The sequence below is a fragment of the Entelurus aequoreus genome, linkage group LG10 (genome assembly GCF_033978785.1).
Source record: "Entelurus aequoreus isolate RoL-2023_Sb linkage group LG10, RoL_Eaeq_v1.1, whole genome shotgun sequence".
Taxonomy (NCBI): Eukaryota; Metazoa; Chordata; class Actinopteri; order Syngnathiformes; family Syngnathidae; genus Entelurus; species Entelurus aequoreus.
The window spans coordinates 38,652,921-38,675,547 of record NC_084740.1 but is presented as its reverse complement, the minus strand read 5'-3'; the positions used below and the strand labels follow the sequence as shown (position 1 = coordinate 38,675,547).

Genomic DNA, 22,627 nt, shown 5'->3' with positions numbered 1-22,627 from the left:
TTTGCACTTTGTTTATATTATATATATGTTTTTTTTGCATTCTATTTTAGTTACTTTGAATTTATAGCCCCCTGGCGCTGCTTTGTATTCTTTTTGTACTGTTTTGTACTACTTTTGTACTTATTTGATTGTTGAAATGTTGAAATGTATAAATAAATTTAAAAAAATACAAAAAAATAAAAAAAATCTCCTGAAAATGGTGGTGTCACTGAACAATATTTGTCTTTATCTTTCCCAGGGGACTTATGTCAAACACCAGCAGGCTTCGCAACATTTCAAGCGGAGTGTTAGGGCCGCTGCTGAGAACTTCTGTCTTTGTGGTAACGTGCAAGAAATATTAATTAATATATAATACTGTTAAATGTCTGTAATACTTTAAATCAACATTATTGTTGAAACCATTTCACTAATATTAATTAATATATAATAATGTTAAATGTCTGTACTTTAAATCAACATTATTGTTGAAACCATTTCACCAATATTAATTAATATATAATAATGTTAAATGTCTGTACTTTAAATCAACATTATTGTTGAAACCATTTCACTAATATTAATTGATATATAATAATGTTATATGTCTGTACTACTTTAAATCAACAGAGGTTCTGTTATTGGACAGACAAGGCGAGCGGCCTATTGCAGGGCATTCTTCAGCCAGTCTTTAGGGTATCCAGAAACTCAGTCCAGGCCATCGACTGCGTCATCAAAGATTAACTGAATACAGTACTGGTATGCCATGACACAAAAGTGAATAAATTGTATCATACCTATGTTGCTCCATAAAAAAAATGATTGGAGAAATATGTAAGCTGGGGGAAAAAATAACTGGTTCAAAAATAATAATCTAATAACCTTTATTGGTTTGTACTTTGATGTGGTTTAAGAGCTTTTCACTATAACATGTCTACTTCTGAGGTGACCACCACTTGTGATTATAATTGACGCTTTGTCCTTTATCTGTGTTCCCCATTCTTTAGGTGCAGCTCGCGCAATGTTTGGAAATCATAAAAAATCATTTTACATTGCAGTTTTTTTGCCTCATTTTAAAGTCTTGAAGAAATACCCAAGGTTTTTCTTTATTTTTATGTTCTTATTCTAAACATTGTCGTTTGTCTGACCACGGGTCATCTGACTTCACTGAGGTACATATGTGCACATAAATGTCATTTTAATTTAGTTCACTTACACAGAGAACTAAAAAAAACTGAATTTAACGAATACATTTAGTTTTAATAAAGTTTAATAATGTTGATTGATAATGAATTAACTTATTGTACACTGTTATTCATTTCCGCATATGTCCACGAGCAGAGCCGGCCCAAGGCATAAGCGTACTATGCGCTTGCTTAGGGCCCCGCGGCCACCAGGGGGCCCCCAAAAGCAATTAACAAAAAATTCTTATTTTTAATTTTTTGCATGTACGAGTCTGAGTCTTACAGTGATGTCATAAATGACTTTGCCTCCAGAAAAGCCAGTAAGCACAGGTTTTAAGGAGTGGGTGGAGTGGTGTGGGTGGTGAAGAACAGAGGAACAAAACTGTGATGTGATGGTCAAATGTGTGAATTAAGGACCTTAATTTAAGATAGTTTATTTTGATTTTTTCCCCAAAAATTTTTTGCACATTGTTATGTACATTTACGTAGTTTTAATATGTAGTAACTTTATATTTGTTTATAAACCGTTATGTTACCTTGTTTCTGGTAACTCTGTTCATTAATATTATTTAAGTATTTGCTTGATATTTAATTTAATGATGTTGTTTTTTGCACAATTGAATTTGTTCCTTTTTATATATATTTAAGTGATTTTATTGTTGCACTTTATTGTTTTTCTTGCACTACGAATTATTTTTGCACGTTGCTGTTTCAAGTTTTTGTTACCAAAAATAATAAAGTGAATCAGAATCAACTTTATTGTCCAGTTATGTTTAACACACATGGAATTTAACTTCAGTAGACTGCGCTCTCTTTGTACAAAGTAAACATTAAATATGAACAATTAACTAAAAATATAAACTAATAATTAAAGACTAATATGTACAAGACTGATGAGACAAGATGACACTTTTACTGTAAATACAAAGCTTTATCACTTGGACTGTTCAACCCCAGGCCACGCTTGTAGCTGAATGTTTTCTGCATTTTAAGATTAGGAACAATATGTGGCACTCTGGACATCATTCGTTCATTCATTGGTATTATTTATGTTCTTAACTGGGGCACCCCTATATCTTTATAAATGACATATCAATAGGATAATGTAAACAACACTGCCAGAGCCGCAATGAGTTTATAGTAGGTGTGTGAATGATCAACAATCAATATTATTGGCAGAAATAGAGGGCCCCAAAATCAAATTTTGCTTAGGGCCCCATGGAGGCTTGGGCCGGCACTGTCCACGAGTCAAATGTGCAGTCAGGAATATCCTCAAGTTAATTTGTCAGATTAATACTTGTCCGATTAATACAGACGTTTTGTTAACGCTGTATTATAAAAAAGAGTCAAACGAAGTGCTATCGATCGCTGTCAAAGACGTAAGAGGAAATGACGTAAGCGGAAATGACCCCGGAAGTAAATGGGGGCTAGGAAGGTTTTTGTAATGGGAAGAAAATTGGCGTGACAGCTCCACAACCCAGGAGGACTACAGGAACTCAGGAGGGACAAAAATATATTAAACTGCCCTTTCACAGGTGAGCAGAAAAGAGAACTATTTGGAGATAAAATTCACGAACAAAATATAATAAATAAAAAAGGTGTATTTTAACTCCGTTACACCTGCCTCTCATATCTTTGACTTTTTAAGCACGTTGGTCAGAGGTGGCTGATTTCAAAGCAGTAGGGAATGAATAAATGTGCAGGTGAATAATGAAGTTTTTTGTAGGAATTGTCTGCAAGCGGGGAAACGTAGAGCGGATGCCAGCGAGGTTGAGCTGCCGGCAGGCGAGTGATCCGGGTAATCCGAGGCCTACCCGCTCCCGGGGTTAGAATCCGAGCGTCGTCTTATCGCTTGTTTGCGCGACGAGAAGCGGCTTAGCGACACCTGCGCGGCCCCCAGACGCCACGCAGAGACACGCTCTGTCATTCTAATCTAATCAGCTCACAAATGTCCTGTACCGATATTTTGGTATCGGCACAAAATAAAGGGCACCACAAAAAAGGTCATTATTGGCTTTATTTTACAGAAAATCCTATTTACATTAAACATATATATTGAATGTTGCTGGGCCGGGTTTGGTTTTGGAATTGGAATTGTATTATTATGGTATTATTGTGTATTATTTTGTTGGATTGATAAAAAAAATAAAAAATACATATATGATACTATAGTCGAGGTTTCTGTGGTTTATCTGTTATACAGTGCTCAATACCGGGGTAGAGCGGAATATACGTTAGGTCAGGAAAAAACACAGAGGCTATATCATCCCTACAAGCCTGTTTCGAAACGTTAAGATAGATAGATAGATAGATAGATAGATAGATAGATAGATAGATAGATAGATAGATAGATAGATAGATAGATAGATAGATAGATAGATAGATAGATAGATAGATAGGTCTTTATTGTCATTACACAAGTACAACAAAACTATGTTTTCTGCACAAACCCGTTCAAGATTAGACAAACAAAACAGTGTACAGGGTTACAGAACAGGAACGCTGATGGGTCGCCACAAGGCGCCCCGTAAAAGATGGGGAAAAAGGTAAAACGCTGGGGAAGGATGAGTAAAAAAAAAAAATACAATCTAGACTGGGCTCCTAAGGGGGCCCAGTCTGGAGTGGGAAAAAAACCTCCATAGCAAAGCACATATACATATTACAACGTACATCTCGAGATATCTAGCAACAGAGGGAAGGGAGTGCGGGGTCATGGTGGTAGGCCGCAGCTCTCAGGCGCTGACCATCCTTTCATCACCCCTATGGGATTTGCGTCGAGGGCGTTGGGTTGGGGGTTAGCATGCAAACAGGCTTGTAGGGATGATATTGCTTCTGGGTTTTTCCTGACCTAAAGTATATATTTGATACTGTATATTTTTAGTACAGTAGTCATACATTGGTCATAATTAAAGTATGTATTTCCTGAGTTTTATAAACAATAACAAAAATGACAAAATATTTTGTAATACTAAAAAATGTTGATGTAGTAGGTTGTACTTGTTATCGTTACAGTTGATATCTGTATAGATCCGCCCATTTGTTTACATTCAGGGGCGCAAGCTTGCTGTTAGCGGTTAGCTATTGTATCCTGCGGTGTGTAGTGAAGCATGTTTAGCTATTTCTCGTCCGTACTTGTGAGAAACAGTTTATTTGTCGCCATGGAGGCGAAGATTGCTGATTCAGAAGTAGCTAAAACACTGGGGATGGAAGTTAGCCGCTAGCTAGCTAGCTAGCGGGGGCGCTGCAGTGCGTCGCTTCACTTGTATTGTTAGATTTGGCGCCAAAATACGTCCATTCTGTTTCCCCTTGTAAGTGCTCTGTGTGTGTTGACTCGGCGCGCCATCAGGCGCATGAGAAAAAAGGCACTATAGTACCTTTAGTACCTCTCAGTGGCCTTGTGGTTAGAGTCCGCCCTGACATCGGCAGGCCGTGAGTTCAAACCCCGGCCGAGTCATACCAAAGACTATAAAAATGGGACCCATTACCTCCCTGCTTGGCACTCAGCATCAAGGGTTGGAATTGGGGGTTAAATCACCAAAATGATTCCCGGGCGCGGCCGCTGCTGCTGCTCACTGCTCCCCTCACCTCCAAGGGGGTGAAACAAGGGCATGGGTCAAATGCGGAGGGTAATTCCACCACACTTAGTGTGTGTGTGACAATCAGAGGTACTTTAACTTAACTTTATTTAGTATGCCGTTGGTTCACACACAGCGCCACCTACCACCGACGTAACCAACATGGACGCCACGACCCGTGTTTTTCCTGTGCGCGGCCTAAACCCCAAAAAATATGGCCGCCAGACAAAACATTCCGGAAGTTTCTAGTCGGCTGCCGCTAACGATCTGGTTATTAGCGGCAGCCGAGTCAGCAGATTTGATGTGCAAAGTGGCTGACTTATGGGAACACTTGGCCTTCGTTTTAGCTCGAGCGAGCGTTTACTGATTAGGTTACTCGCTAACAGTGTTGCCTTCAGGGCCTGCGAGGACGATCAAGCGCCACTCGCGTGTACCGGAAGTAGGACAAGACCCGAAGTCTCGCATGGACGCCATTCGCCAGGAGAGGCGCGCGTTTGGCGGCGGGCGACAGGAAGTGCGTTGATTTGATGTTACAGTGCTAAACGCCTCCTTTCATCAGCTAACGAGTGCGCTAATGGAGCAGCTTGACGTCCCTAATTAAGCGCTGACATAAGTCACTTTAATGAGGCGCCTGTCTGCCGAGCAAAGGTTAGCCAACATGACGGCTCCAAACGATGACCAGGCGGAGCGTTTGACATTTATTTGGAGCACGCTCGTTTGTTTCCTTCCTGTTGTCAGCTGAGGCAGAGAGGGAGCCTACCTTATTTCCTGTCGCTCCTCCTCACATGTCAGATCACTAATAATATTGACTGTTAGTTCCAGCTGCAATAACACTCCCCGCTTTTTAATTACCATTGCTAGATCGCGACAACGGGAGCTAACTGTACACTTCTTGGAATGACACTGACACAGCAAAGCAGCTTTTGCAAACCGTTATCGGCCGATAAATGCTTTAAAATGTAATATCGTAAATTATTGGTATCGGTTTCAAAAAGTAAAACGTATGACTTTTTAAAACGCCGCGGTACACAGACGTAGGGAGAAGTACAGAGCGCCAATAAACCTTAAATGCACTGCCTTTGCGTGCCGGCCCATTCACATAATATCTACGGCTTTTCACAGCCTTGGTCAACAGCCATACAGGTCACACTGAGGGTGTCCGTATAAACAACATTAACACTGTTACAAATATGCGCCACACTGTGAACCCACACCAAGAATGACAAACACATTTCGGGAGAACATCCGCACCGTAGCACAACATAAACACAACAGAACAAATACCCGGAACCCCTTGCAGCACCCCGCCCACCTCAACCTCCTCATGCTCTCTCAGGGAGAGCATGTCCCAAATTCCAAGCTGCTGTTTTGAGGCATGTTAAAAAAAAATAATGCACTTTGTGACTTCAATAATAAATATGGCAGTGCCATGTTGGCATTTTTTTCCATAACTTGAGTTGATTTATTTTGGAAAACCTTGTTACATTGTTTAATGCATCCAGCGGGGCATCACAACAAAATTAGACATAATAATGTGTTAATTTCACGACTGTATATATCGGTTGATATCGGAATCGGTAATTAAGAGTTGGACAATATCGGAATATCGGATATCGGCAAAAAAAGCCATTATCAGACATCTCTAGTTTTTTTTTGTGGACTCCTTCGCTCTCTTCGGCATTCTCCGAGCAACTCGAAGCGCCCTCTTGTGGGCGAAACGCGGCAATGTCTGTTTACAACCTGAGATCACATCACGACGTCACATGTTGCGATGTGATAAACAAACTAGCTAAATAGTCTACAAGAGTTGTGGTTGCTTACCGAGTTGACGTTACGAAAAACAGTTTCGGCAAATAAATGCATGTCACGCACTCAAGTCCGACAAAGAGGACCAAGACGGTGCAGCCCGGTGGCCATTTACGGCACATGGCTAATTTTCTAACGGTGCAAACGTTAGCATTATAATATTAGCATGCTAGTTTTTTATTAATTTTGCAGATATGCACATCAGCGTCCAATCTTTGTTACTCGACGAAAGTTACCTGTTCGCATGCTAACGTAACGTGCTAAAGCTAATGTATCAGTCATTATTTGGTACTTGATGCATGCTAACATTAGCAGGCTAGCATATTAAACACAATTTTAAGGTACAAACTTTAGAGTGATATATTTTGGTACTTGAAGCATGTTACTTTACAGTTAGCATTTTAGCATGCTAACATTAGCCTGCTAGATTTTTTTTAGGTGATTTAGCAGGTATACGCGTCAGTGTGTTTTGGTATTTAACTTTGGTGTTTTAGCTAATTTTGCTCTTATCTTTTTGTTAAATGACACTAGACCAGCGTGCTAACTGTTAGCATTTCAGCCCAGCTTTGGCTTTTGGCATTTTAAACACATTTTTCAGTTACAAAACTCATTTTAACATTGTAGCTTGCTCACATTAGCCTGCTAGATTTTTTTTAGTTAATTCAGCAGGTATACGCATGAGTGTCATATGTTTTGGTATTTCACTAATGCTAACTGTTAGCATGCTATCTTTTTTTTTTTGCTCATTTTGATCTCATTTTTTTTGTTACATGACACTAGGCTGGCGTGCTAACTGTTAGCATTTCAGTCCGGCTTTGGCTCTTCAGCATTCACATGAAATTGTTCAGTTCTTTGAATACAAATCTATATATTGTACTGGTTTTGAAGGTGAAAAGATATCAAAAATGGCCGCCGCATCTTTCGATTAGTCAGTCTGTGGCCCTCAGTAGAAAAGGAGAAGAGCAAGTATTTTAAAGTAAATAGTACGTTGTTACTTTCCAAAGCTTTAAACATTCTTCTTCTTTGAACCGTAATGTTTTGTTTTTGTTTGTTTTTATCCGCGGTGCTTATTATTGGCGTTTTGAGAAGCACCGCTCTTATTTTCCCGGCCCCTTTTGTTTGTATACGCTTTTTAAACAATCCGCCGCACGTGAACGCGTCGTTAAAGACTCTTTTGATTTCCCGGCTCGCACTGTTTGAGCTCCTGGGCTCCAAACCATAGCGAGGCGCAACACTGCTTGCCTGAGAGTCCTCACGTGCCCGCCTGGACGTGTGCACCAAGCAGAACGAGCCCAGCTGAGGTTCTAACCCCGAGCAACAAGTCGCCGACGCTCACAGCGAGTCACATGCCGCCTCCGAGTGAGTGCGTGCGTGCGCTCACATTAGTAGTGCCACTTTCGCTTTTGGCAAACAATGGGACAGTGTCAGGGGGCGGAGCCAAGACTTGGCTTCCGCACTGACAAACACAACCGAGGAAGTTGTTGGTTCAGTTCTTTACATGTCGTCCGCACCAAAACTACAGCAGGACTGGACAGTCCTCATACAGTAAGTCTGTGTAAGCCACCAGAGTCCAAATCAGTCCGTACTGTACCAGTCCACATGGGTCCACTTCAGTGGATAAATAGGACCTCATAAGTCCGTATAAGTCCACACCAGTCTGTGTAAGTGCACAAGTCCACCTAAGTCAGGGGTGTCCAAACTTTTTCCACTGAGGGCCGCACATTGAAAAATCAAAGCAAGCGGGGGCCATTTTGATATTTTTTTATTTTAAAATCCAATACAATATATGTATAAAAAAGATACATTTAGGCCTCCACTCAATCTTGAACCCAGGGACCCCAAAAGGTTTTGGTCAAAAAAAATATTACAAATGTGTCATTATTTAGTATTATTATTATTATTATTATTATTATTTAAGGTTTAAATCTCTAGATCGACATTAGGTCTATCTGTCAATATAACGCTTTTAAAGATTTAAGTTGTATGCCATTTTTGTCAAGGAAAACTGTGTTTTTTTATGAAAAAAAACACAAAATATGCAATATTTTCTCCCAATAAGATTTTAAAGTGGAATATTTGAGATTATATACAAAGATCAATAACTCATAACAACATTGATTTTAATTCACTATTTTTTTGAGAAATGACACTTAAAAAAATAAAAACTCCCACTAAAATTATTGGGGATCCAAAAGGGTACTGCTCAGTAAAGTTTAAAAAAATAAATCCAACATTTTTAAAAAACTTTTACCACAATAGTCTCAAGATCAACTTCAGATCTATCCGTCAATTATAAGTTTTACTGTTGTTTTTGTTTTTTGTTCGTTCGTTTTAGGCCCTTCTTTAAAAAACTTTGTCTTTTAAATGGCAACCAAAAAATATGCAACATTTTCCCCCAAAAAGATCTCAAAGTGGAATATTTAATGTGAAGTAAATGGAGCCTTGAATAGGTCAATAATTCATAATGACATTGATTTTGATTCATTATTATTTTTTAAAGAAAGAAACAGCCTGCATGGCAGCTTTGTGTTATTACAGTAAATAATGCAACATTTTCTTGTTACATTTCACCTGTTTGCACTTTTATACCACTTTTTATGTTTTTTGTTTTTTTTTCATCGTATTTTTAGAATGTGCCGTGGGGCCATTAAAAAATTACCTGCGGGCCGCAAATGGCCCCCGGGCCGCACTTTGGACACCCCTGACCTAAGTCCATTTAAGTGTACAACTTGAGTGTTCCAGGTTCGATCCCCGCTTCCGCCATCCTAGTTACTGCCGTTGTGTCCTTGGGCAAGACACTTTACCCACCTGCCCCCAGTGCCACCCACCCACACTGGTTTAAATGTAACTTAGATATTGGGTTTAACTACACTGCAAAAAGTCAGTGTTCAAAAACAAGAACAAAAAATACAAAAATGAGGGGTATTTTATTTGAACTAAGCAAAATTATCTGCCAATAGAACAAGAAAATTTGGCTTGTCAAGACTTTCCAAAACAAGTCAAATTAGCTAACCTCAATGAACCAAACAATAGCTTAAAATAAGTATATTCTCACTAATAACAAGTGCACTTTTCTTGGTAGAAAAAAAAGAGACCTTTTTGCTCAATATGTTAAAAAATATTCTTAAATGAAGTAAATGCTAGTGCCATTATCTTGACATAATGATATGCGCTCGGCATCACGATTTTTTTTTCATGCTTGAAATAAGAAATGATTACTTTAAAAAAGTAGTTTTATACTTGTGAGTGTTGATGACACAGCTTTGCAACAGTTGATATTCTAGTTTCAAGCATGTTTTACTCAATATAGGTCATCAAATCTCAGCAACAAGCTGTAATATCTTACTGAGATCATTTAGGACCAAAACACTTAAAACAAGTAAAACACTAACTGAAAATCTGCTTAGTGAGAAGAATTATCTTATCAGACAGAAAATAAGCAAATATCACCCTTATTTGAGATATTTCATCTTACTTAGATTTCAGTTTTTGCAGTGTATGTAAAAAAGCGCTTTGAGTCACTAGAGAAAAACGCTATATGAACATAATTCACACACAATTCACACATAAGTCCTTATAAGTCCATGCCGCTCTTTAGTGGCTCCCTGGAGCTTTTTCAAAAATGTATGTAAATGGAAAAATATATATTTTGTTTTAATATGGTTTCTGTAGGAGGACAAACACGACACAAACTTTCCTAATTATTAAAAATCCCACTGATTACATTAAACATGCTTCACTGATGAGAGTATTTGGCGAGCGCCGTTGTGTCCTACTAATTTCAGCGGTCCTTGAACTCACCGTACTTTGTTTACATGTACAACTTTCTTCGACGCTGCCACAGAAAGACGTGTTTTATGCTACTCCTTTGTCCACCAAATGTTTTATGCTGTGCGTCAATGCACAAAGGGGGACTTTGTTGATGTTATTGACTTGTTGTAGTGCTAATCAGGCATATTTGGTCAGTGCATGACCGCAAGCTAATTGATGCTAACATGTTATTTAGGCTAGCTGTATGTACATATTGCATCATTATGCCTCGTTTGTATGTACAGCCGTGGTCAAACGTTTACATACACTTGTAAAGAACATAATGTCATGGCTGTCTTGAGTTTCCAATAATTTCTACAACTCTTAATTTTTTTGTGATAGAGTGATTGGAGCACATACTTGTTGGTCACAAAAAATATTCATGAAGTTTGGTTCTTTTATGAATTTATTATGGGTCTACTGAAAATGTGACCAAATCTGCTGGGTCAAAAGTATACATACAGCAATGTTAATGTCCTTTGGCAAGTTTCACTGCTATTAGGCGCTTTTGGTAGCCATCCACAAGCTTCTGGTTGAATTTTTGACCACTCTTCTTGACAAAATTGGTGCAGTTCAGCTAAATTTGTTGGTTTTCTGACATGGACTTGTTTCTTCAGCATTGTCCACACGTTTAAGTCAGGACTTTGGGAAGGCCATTCTAAAACCTTAATTGTAGCCTGATTTAGCCATTCCTTTACCACTTTTGACGTGTGTTTGGGGTCATTGTCCTGTTGGAACACCCAACAGCGCCCAAGACCCAACCTCCGGGCTGATGATTTTAGGTGGTCCTGAAGAATTTGGAGGTAATCCTCCTTTTTCATTGTCCCATTTACTCTCTGTAAAGCACCAGTTCCATTGGCAGCAAAACAGGCCCAGAGCATAATACTACCACCACCATGATTGACGGTAGGGATGGTGTTCCTGGGATTAAAGGCCTCACCTTTTCTCCTCCAAACATATTGCTGGGTATTGTGGCCAAACGGCTAAATTTTTGTTTCATCTGACACCACATGGACAAAGATAAGACCTTCTGGAGGAAAGTTCTGTGTATGTAAACTTTTGACCACGACTGTATATTTGAGCTCATTTAATTCTCTGTGTGTTTGATTTATATTTACATATCTCATGACACATTATCTGTATGTAATATTAGCTGCATTTCTGATAGTTGTTTGGGCGCCATGTTGTTCCAGACCACAGCAAACGTTACCCAGCTTGCCAAAGATTGTAATTAATCCATTAAAAGAAGACAGTCTGCCGTTTCCTTTAACTTGGACACACACATCTATATAATTTCCAGGAGTTACCTCACCCTCTGAGAAGTTTTACTAATGTTTTCCAATGTTGTAAAAATGTGTGGAATACATATTACATTTCAACATTTCTGTAAACAAAGATTTGTGTCTGCCTGCGAAACCCTGGCATTATGATAGTAGGCTAATATGAACACTTACATCATGTGTTGCCTTCATTATAAGACTAATAAGGCTTTTGATTTTTTTACGGCTCCAAACAGATGAGTTTTTTTGTATTTTTGGTCCAATATGGCTCTTTCAACATTTTGGTTTGCCGACCCTTGTGTTACAGTCTTCATCCAAAAAGAGACATCCTGGATGAAAACCAACGCTTCCCATCCAACCTGATGGAGCTTGAGAGCTGCTGAAAAGAGGAATGAGCCAAACTGGCTAAAGATAGGTGTGCCAAGTTTGTGGCATCGTATTCAAAAAGTATTGGGACTGTGATTTCCGCCAAAGGTACATCAACAGAGTATTGAGCAAAGGATTTTTTACTTTTAATAAATTTGAAAACTTTAAAAAATAACATTTTCACACAGTGTGTAGAATTTTGAGGACAGAAATGAATGTATTCCATTTTGGAATAAGGCTGTAACATAACAAAATGTGGAAAAACTGAAGCGCTGTGAACACTTTCCGGATGCACTGTATGTGCACATTACTACTCATAAGTCCATACCAGTCTGTTAAAGTCCACATCAGTCTGTTTAGATCGGCATAAGTCCACACCAGTCTGTCTGTATAAGTCCACGAGCTCACATCCGGCCGTATAACTGCATAAGTTCAGATAAGTCCGTATAAGCCCACACCGCTCTGTATAGGTCCACATAAGTCCACACCAGTCTGCTTAAAGTTGACATGAGTTCACATCAGTCCGTATAAGTGCACATGAGTCCACATGAGTCTGTTTAGGTCCACTCCAGTCTGTCCACATGAGTCTGTATAAGTCCACATTAGTCCATAGTCTACACCAGTCTGTAAAAAGTCTGTTTAGATCCACATAAGTTCACACCAGGCTGTCTGTATAAGTCCACATGAGACTACATCAATTCATATAAGTCCACACCAGTCTGTATTAGGGTTGTCCCGATACCAATATTTTGGTACCGGTACCAAAATGTATTTCGATACTTTTCTAAATAAAGGGGACCACAAAAAATGGCATTACTGGCTTTATTTTGACAAAAAACTCTTACGGTACATTAAACATATGTTTCTTATTGCTATTAAAGAAGAATTTTCGCAATAAAAAAGGTGGTAAATATGCTAGACAACTTGTCTTTTAGTAGTAAGTAAACAAACAAAGGCTCCTAATTAGGCTGCTGACATATGCAGTAACATATTGTGTTATTTATCATTCTATTATTTTGTCAACATTATTAAGGACTAATGGTAGAAAATGTTATATTAATCTACTTGTTCATTTACTGTTAATATCTGCTTACTTTCTCTTTTAATATGTTCTATCTACTGTCAGAAAAATGGTATGTAAATTATCAAAAAACTTTCCGTTCTTTTAGTTCCCAATGAACAGACAAGAGGTTGTCTTTGTTGCACCAAGCAAAGGCTTGGAAAATTCCATTGTGTACGATGGGAGGAGACGGGAGGGGGGTTATCTATTGTGATCCAAGACTTGCCCAAGCTGAATCCAGGACCAGCCCAAGCCCGAGGCATCTTTTTCTTTTGTGTTAATGTGACCGAAAACAATGACTGTTTACATACTCCCCATTCCTTTAGAAACAGCTGTTGTCATGTAAACAGGGAAAGTCCAAATAAAAAGAGGTGGCGTACAATCTTTCGCCAGAGCGTGGGTGACACTGTAAGAGGTTACAGGTCGACACGTTTCTCCTCAATTCAGCAAATTAAATTCTGCCTCTGTTTGATTCTTTGCTTCTTGTCTTGTTTAATAAATGTCATTAGTGTTTGAACCTGACATCTACACTTTTGTTAAAATGTAATAATCACTTATTCTTCTGTTGTTTGGCTACTTTACATTAGTTTGGGATGATACCACACATATGGGTATCGATCCGATACAGGATCATACTTTGGTCATATTCAAAGTCCTCATGTGTCCAGGGACGTATTTCCTGAGTTTATAAACATAATATGAATTAAAAAAAATAAAAATAAAAATGTGACGTTAACAAATATGGATGTAATCATAGTAGTATTGCCTATATACGCTATTGTACTTGGTATCATTACAGTGGATGTCAGGTGTAGACCCACCCAAGGCATTTGTTTACATTCAGGAACGCTAGCTTGCTGTCACAGTATGTACCGTGAGTGTGTATGTATGTACTGTATTTGTGTATGTATGTAGGCGCGTATGTACCTACGTGGGTGGGTAAGTACCAATGTGTGTGCGTTTGTATGCATGAGTGAAAAAATATATACCAGTGTTTCCCACACATTCATTTATTTGTGGCGGCCCGCCACGAAAGAATTACGTCTGCCACAAATTAAAAAAAAATGTTTTATTTTTTTTGTCCTCTTTAGCTTCTCAGGCAAATCATATAGTTGATGTAGATGCCCATGTCGGCTGTTCAGATTTACTTTACAAAAGAGAAGTGTAGGATACTTCTCTTGTTGCCTTATTTGTATTTGACTTTATTAAATGTATTTATATTAGAAACACAACATGTGTATATAACAAAGGGTGCAAAGTCTGCAGGCAGTAGGAAACACATGGTTAAGTGTAGGGAGTAAAACTGATGGCAGTCTAAAGTTCAAGATTTTTGAAGCTCTTTGTTCAGTGGATCAGATGTTTGATGAAGCTCTGTGTCTATCTACCACCACTACTGTTTTCTGTTTATTTGTTACTGACTGTGGCAGGACACCTCTGCCTCTGTTTCACTTTATGTTGCTGGTAAATAATATGGTTGTAGTAGTAGGCTAAAGTTAAATTATTTAGTATGCACTAATTAAAGGGGCAGAGCTTTAAGAGACATTTTAGCTTTTATATTTTATAAGATATATTTTTTGTAAGAACCACAATTAATAAATATATTTCAGTGAATAACTTATTGTTCAAATCTGTATATAAATATGTACATAAAGTGTTGTAATTATATTGTAAAATGGATGGATGGATGGATGGATGGACGTTTAACACAAAACTGTTATTATTAATTAGTAAGTATACATTTTTGGAGCCTTTTTAGAGAAAATCATATCATTGTAGTAAATTATGCAGATTACTCGATGATGTCATGGTGACCACACCCCCACCGCCACAGGTATCTTGGCAGTTTATGGGAAACACTGTATACGTATGTGTATATATGTATGTAGTCTCCCTTTCTGTCTACGCACCGTGTCTGCTTGCAAGTACTCCGTGCGTGTGCTTCGCCGAACATGCTACACATCTGCTCGTAGAACCAGCAATGTCACGGTGTGACGACGGTGCGGAGTCATGCTCGTAGAAAAAAAACTAAACGGTATTTTTCAGAAGCAGAATAGTTATTAGTACCATACCGTACATCCCTAGTCCGTATAGGTCCACATAAGTCCACAACAGTTGGTCATTATAAGTGCACACGAGTCCAAGGGGAAGTGAAGACCACGCCTACTTTTTACAGAAGTGTAGCGGTGTGATGATAACCATAGAACTGTCAATCCCTTAAAAAGTGTAACCTCTTCTTCCCTAGCGAACAGTCATTGTCAGTTGTTTTAATAGACTTATTGACGATGCCTAAACTTCTTTTTGCGCTTGCTTGACAGTTAGGAAGTGAAATGGTCCTAAAATGGTTGCGTGTTGAGTAGGAAGCGGCGGCGCTGCCAACATATCACAGACACCCCGGTGGGCACTAGACAGCGAGCAGCATGTGATGTATATTGTATGAGACGTGACAATGCACTCCTTCCGATAAATAATGCAAACATCCGCTCGAATGTCGTGATGACCACTGGAAGACGCTATGGCGGTGTGCCGGGTCCCATGACCAAACATGCCTCCACTAGCGTACGGGCAATTGTTCACCAAGCGACCGCTGACCCTGTGCAGCAGTGGGCGCCGCTAAGCGGGGTAGAGCCGACGTGCGGGCGCTTCCTGTTGGCAGCTGCGAGCGTGCATATGCCAGCGTGTGACTTCCACTTGGCGAGCGCGTGCAGATGTTCCCGCCGTGCAGTGGAGCGGCGCCCGGGCAGATGTTCAATAGCAGGAACATCTGGAGGAGGGGCAACGACGCAGCATGACTGCCAAACAGGAAGTGACTGAACATGACCGGCGGCGAAGCCCCTCGTTGGCTGGGTGTCACGAGACACTCGTCGGGCTTTTGTGCGGCGTCTCCGCACGTACAGGTGTGGCGAGCTATGACTCTTGGCCACGCCAACAACACGTTGGGTTAGCCTTTCAAGGATTGGACCACATCCCACACCCGTCCAGGACAGGGGTGTCCAAAAATTGTCCACTGAGAAAAAATTCAAGCATGCTATTTCGATATATTTTTCATTTTCAAAACCAATATATATATATATATATATATTAGGGCTGCAACTAACGATTACTTTGATAATCGATTAATCTTAACCATACTTATTTTGATTATTGTTTCTCAGCTGTTTGTAAATGTTGCAGTTTATAAATAAAGGTTTATATTAAAAAAAATAAAAATAATAATAATTAAAAAAATAAAATAAAATAAAATAAAATAAAAAGGCTCTGCGCATGCGCATAGCATAGATCCAACGAATCGATGACTAAATTAATCGGCAACTATTTTTATAATCGATTTTAATCGATTTAATCGATTAGTTGTTGCAGACCTAATATATATATATATATATATATATATATATATATATATATATATATATATATATATATATATATATATATATATATATATATATTTTTTTTTACCTGTAGGGCTCCTCCTCAAATAAAAATTTCAAAAATAAGTCATATATTCATTAGTTTTTATTTTAATATCCGGTCTATCTGTTGATATAAAGTTTTTATAATATGATTCATGCCCTTTTTGTCAAAACCCTGTTTTTATGGCAAAAACACAAAATATGCATTATTTATGTAAATAAGCAGAATATTTGACCACAGAACTTTCCTCCAGAAGGTCTTACCTTTGTCCATGTGATGTAAGATGAAACAAAAATTTAGCTGTTTGGCCACAATACCCAGCAATATGTTTGGAGGAGAAAAGGTGCAGCCTTTAATCCCAGTAACACCATACCTACCGTCAAGCATGGTGGTGGTAGTATTATGCTCCGGGCCTGTTTTGCTGCCAGTAGAACTGGGGCTTTACAGGGAGTAATGTCAGGACTTGGTTCATGGCGTGGTTTGTTCTCCCAGAAGGCAAAGGAAAATTGGCGCGGGCAAGGCGTGAATTTAAATACATGATTTATTTTTAACACTAATAAACTACAAAAAAAAGGAAGCAAACAAATGGCGCGCACAAAGGCGGAAATACAAACTTGACTAAGAAACAAAAGACATGCACGTGGGCACAAAAACTATGAACAAAGAAACAAAAACACTAACTGTGGTCTTAATAAACAAAACTTACTTGGCATGAGAAAAAACAGGAAAAAGAGCAGCATGGATCATCAGAGTGGCAGGAGTGTGAATGTGTGAGGACGCCAGGACGAACAACAGAAACAGACAGATTTAAATAGTGACGTGATCAGTGAAAACAGGTGCGTGACAAGACAGGTGAACAGGTGCGTGACATGACAATGTGAACCAGGTGAAACTAATGGTTGCTATGGTGACAAATAAAAGTGCACAAAAAGTCCAAAACCAAATCCGAACATGACTAAAACAAAACATAATCACAGACATGACAAGTAAAGCTTGTGGATGGCTACCAAAAGCGCCTAATAGCAGTGAAACTTGCCAAGGGACATGTAAGCAAATATTAACATTGCTGTATGTATACTTTTGACCCAGCAGATTTGCTCACATTTTCAGTAGACCCATAATAAATTCATAAAAGAACCAAACTTCATGAATGTATATGCAGTATATACAGTATATATATATATATATATATATATATATATATATATATATATATATATATATATATATATATATATATATATATATATATATATATATATATATATATTTTACGCGGTTTTAGTCAAAACACTGTTTTTATGGCAAAAACACAAAATATGCATTATTTATATAGATATGTGGAATATTTGATAGAAAGTAATTCATAACAAGGTTGATTCTAAATTCATTATTATTTGAGCCAGGAAAAAAAAAAAAACTTTCAATGCTTAAGTCTCTAGATCAATTTGAGATCTGTTCATTGATTATATATTGCTATAATTTTTTCAGCCCTGAGATGAGGTGGCGACTTGTCCTGTGTGTACTCTGCCTTCCGCCCGAAACGCAGCTGAGATAGGCTCCAGCGACCCCCCGCGACCCCTCGCGACCCCGAAAGGGACAAGCGGTAGAAAATAGATGGATGGATGGATGGATAATTTCTTTAATGTTTTATTTTATTTGTTTCATGCCCTTTTTGTCAAAGAAAACTTAAAAGTACAATTCCATGCAGCACATGAATGAGGAATCCTCTCTGTTCGCTCACGCCACATCAAATATGGCGGCGGCACCTCCAGACAGGAAGTGAGAGACGACCATGAGACGCCTGATTGAACGCTATGTGCGAGCCTACAGCCAATATTATCATCATTGTTATTATTATTATTCACAATTTCATTTGGGAGCGAAGGATTTGTAAACAACAATATGAGCACACACACACACACACACACACACACACACACACACACACACACACACACACACACACACACACACACACACACACGCATTAGAAGGACATAAACACAAAGGCGGATTATTTTCTTCTCCCACTAAAACATGGATTAGTCAGCTGCTTCTCTAATTGAAAACTGACCTCAATAATTCATGTGTGTGTGTGTGTGTGTGTGTGTGGTTGGTTGAGGATGGCCTTATTGAGCGAAGTCCTAACAAGATGCCATGCGGATGGAAATCCGGAGTGTCCAAAGTGTGGCTCGGGGGGCACTTGTGGCCCGCAGCTAAAAAAAATTTATTGGCACGAGGCACAATCTTAAATTCTATTTAAAAAGTGGACTAAAAGAGCAAAGAAATGAAATGTAACATGAAAAAGTTGCAATGTTGACTAATAACACAAAGCTGCCATGCAGGCAGTTTTTTTCTTTAAAACTGTCAATGCTATATATATATATATATATATATATATATATATATATATATATATATATATATATATATATATATATATATATATATATATATATATATATATATATATATATATAGTATATATATATATATATATATATATATATATATATATATATATATATATATATATATATATATATATATATATATATATATATATATAGTATTGACCTGTTCAAGGCTCCAGTTTACTTCACATCAAATATTCCCACTTTGAAATATTTTTTGGGGAAAATATTGCATATTTTGTGTGTTTGCCATAAAAAAAAAACAAGTTTTCTTTGACAAAAGGGTCATAAAAAAAACCAACAAAACAAAACATGAACAAATAATAAACACTTGAAATTTACGAAAATATCTGAAGTAAATCTGGAGATTTAAGTGTTAAAATTTAAAAAAAAAAAAGGAAAAAAAAATCATTATTTTTTACACTTTTATGAGTGGGACCCTTTTGGATCCCCAAGAGTTTGGGTGTTTTTTTTTCTTTATATCTGTCATTGCTCAAAAAATAATGATGATTCAAAGTCGATGTTTTTATGAATTATTGACATATTCAAGGCTCCAATTACTTCCCCTTTGAAATATTTTTTGGGGAAAATATTGCATATTTTGTGTGTTTGCCATAAAAAAAAAACCTAAGTTTTCTTTGACAAAAGGGGCATAAAACAAACCAACAAAAAAAACATGAACAAATAATAAACACTTAAAATTTACGAAAATATCTGAAGTAAATCTGAATATTTAAGTGTTAAAATTTTTAAAAAAATTAAAAATTATGAATTATTTTTGAGTGGGACCCTTCTGGATCCCCAAGAGTCTGGGTGTTTTTTTTTCTTTAAGTCTGTCATTGCTCAAAAAATAATGATGATTCAAAGTCGATATTTTTATGAATTATTGACATATTCAAGGCCCCAATTACTTCACATCAAATATTCCACTTTGAAATTTTTTAGGGGGAAATATTGCATATTTTGTGTGTTTACCATATAAAACACAACGTTTTCTTTGACAAAAGGGGCATATAACGAAAAAAAACAAAACATGAACAAAATAATAAAAACTTAAAATTTACGAAAATATCTGAAGTTGATTTGGAGACTTAAGTGTTAAAAGTAAAAAAAACAAAAACAATTATGATCTATTTTTTACACTTTTATGAGTGGGACCGTTTTGGATCCCCAAGAGTTTGGGTGTTTTTTTTTTCTTTAAATCGGTCATTGCTAAAAAAATAATGATGATTCAAAGTCGATGTTTTTATGAATTATTGACATTTTCAAGGCTCCAATTACTTCACATCAAATATTCCACTTTGAAATATTTTAGGGTAAATAATGCATATTTTGTGTGTTTGCCATATAAAACACAACGTTTTCTTTGACAAAAGGGTCATATAACAAACAAACAAAAAAAAACATGAACAAAATAATAAAAACTTAAAATTTACGAAAATATCTGAAGTTGATTTGGAGACTTAAGTGTTAAAAGTTAAAAAAAAATTAAAAAATAATGAATTATTTTTTACACTTTTATGAGTGGGACCCTTTTGGATCCCCAAGAGTTTGAGTGGTTTTTTTTTTCTTTAAATCTGTCATTGCTCAAAAAATAATGATGATTCAAAGTTGATGTTTTTATGAATTATTGACATATTCAAGGCTCCAATTACTTCACATCAAATATTCCCCTTTGAAATATTTTTTGGGGAAAATATTGCATATTTTGTGTGTTTTCCATAAAAAAACCTAAGTTTTCTTTGACAAAAGGGGCATAAAACAAACCAACAAAAAAAAAACATGAACAAATAATAAACACTTAAAATTTACAAAAATATCTGAAGTAAAACTGAATATTTAAGTGTTAAAATTAAAAAAATTTTAAAAAATTATGAATTATTTTTGAGTGGGACCCTTCTGGATCCCCAAGAGTTTGGGTGTTTTTTTTTTTTCTTTAAATCTGTCATTGGTCAAAAAATAATGATGATTCAAAGTCGATATTTTTATGAATTATTGACATATTCAAGGATCCAAATACTTCACATCAAATATTCCACTTTGAAATATTTTTTGGGGAAAATATTGCATATTTTGTGTGTTTGCCATAAAAAAATAACGTTTTCTTTGACAAAAGGGGCATAAAACAAACCAACAAAAAAAAACATGAACAAATAATAAACACTTAAAATTTACGAAAATATCTGAAGTAAATCTGAATATTTAAGTGTTAAAATTTAAAAAAAAAAAGAAATGATGAATTATTTTTGAGTGGGACCCTTCTGGATCCCCAAGAGTTTGGGTGTTTTTTTTTTCTTTAAATCTGTCATTGCTCAAAAAATAATGATGATTCAAAGTCGATGTTTTTATGAATTATTGACATATTCAAGGCTCCAATTACTTCACATCAAATATTCCACTTTGAAATATTTTAGGGTAAATAATGCATATTTTGTGTGTTTGCCATACAAAACACAACGTTTTCTTTGACAAAAGGGTCATATAACAAACAAACAAACAAAAACATGAACAAAATAATAAAAACTTAAAATTTACGAAAATATCTGAAGTTGATTTGGAGACTTAAGTGTTAAGAGTAACAAAAAAATAAAAAATAATGAATTATTTTTTACACTTTTATGAGTGGGACCCTTTTGGATCCCCAAGAGTTTGAGTGTTTTTTTTTTCTTTAAATCTGTCATTGCTCAAAAAATAATGATGATTCAAAGTCGATGTTTTTATGAATTATTGACATATTCAAGGCTCCAATTACTTCACATCAAATATTCCACTTTGAAATATTTTTTGGGGAAAATATTGCATATTTTGTGTGTTTTCCATAAAAAAACCTAAGTTTTGGATCCCCAAGAGTTTGGGTGTTTTTTTTTTTCTTTAAATCGGTCATTGCTCAAAAAATAATGATGATTCAAAGTCGATGTTTTTATGAATTATTGACATTTTCAAGGCTCCAATTACTTCACATCAAATATTCCACTTTGAAATATTTTAGGGTAAATAATGCATATTTTGTGTGTTTGCCATATAAAAAAACTCGTCATCTGTGTAAATGTTGCAAACAGCCCCTTTAAGTCTTCAAAAAAAATAAAAATGTATGAGTTATTTTTAACACTTTTATGAGTGAGACCCTTTTGGGTCCCCCCATAATTATGACTTTTTGCCTCATAATTTTGTCATTTTATCTTATAAATATACCTTACCATCAGAGTATATACAGTATGTAGAGTTTTTTTTTACTTGAACTCTTAATTTTGACTTTTTGTCTGATAATTATGACTTTTTATCTCATAACTATAACTTTCTTGTCTCATAATGTTGACTTTATTTCATAATTTCGATTTATCTCATAATTATGACTCAATTATCTCATAATGTCGACTTTCCTGTCTCATAATGTCGATTTTATTTCATAATGTAGACTTATCTCATAATAATGAATTTTTAGCTCATAATTGTAACTTTTTTTATCACGTACTTATGACTAAATTATCTCGTAATTTCAACTTTTTATCTCATAATTATGAATTTTTATCTGATAATTATCACTAACCATTGGGGTATTTACATTTCTTAGAGGTGGAAACGGGCTTACTGTTTTTGCCAATTTCAATTTCATATGATAATTTTAACTTTTTATGTCATAACAATGACATTTGATTATTTTGACGTTCATATTTATCCGTCATAGCATCTATCTGTCTACCTCATAATTTTCAACTTTTTTCCTCATGATTTTTAATCTTAC

The 22,627-nt window shown here is 36.5% G+C and overlaps 2 protein-coding genes across 3 annotated transcripts in view; one reads left to right on the top strand and one right to left on the bottom strand.

The window, feature by feature from the left end:
* The window catches only part of LOC133658589 (THAP domain-containing protein 10-like), a 115,426-nt gene extending 102,615 nt beyond the window's left edge, over positions 1 to 12,811 (top strand). Inside the window, exons 3-5 of one of the 2 annotated variants that reach the window (XM_062060788.1) lie at positions 239 to 320; positions 607 to 735; positions 11,939 to 12,811. In XM_062060788.1, coding sequence (XP_061916772.1) covers positions 239 to 320; positions 607 to 720 — 196 coding nt within the window. In that variant the 3' untranslated portion in view covers positions 721 to 735; positions 11,939 to 12,811. Of the gene's footprint in view, positions 1 to 238; positions 321 to 606; positions 939 to 11,938 lie in introns of those variants that run through there. The other variant, XM_062060790.1, reaches the window with a different exon arrangement.
* Positions 1 to 22,627, bottom strand: part of si:cabz01090165.1 (uncharacterized protein LOC100333421 homolog) — a 91,383-nt gene that overhangs the window by 48,815 nt on the left and 19,941 nt on the right.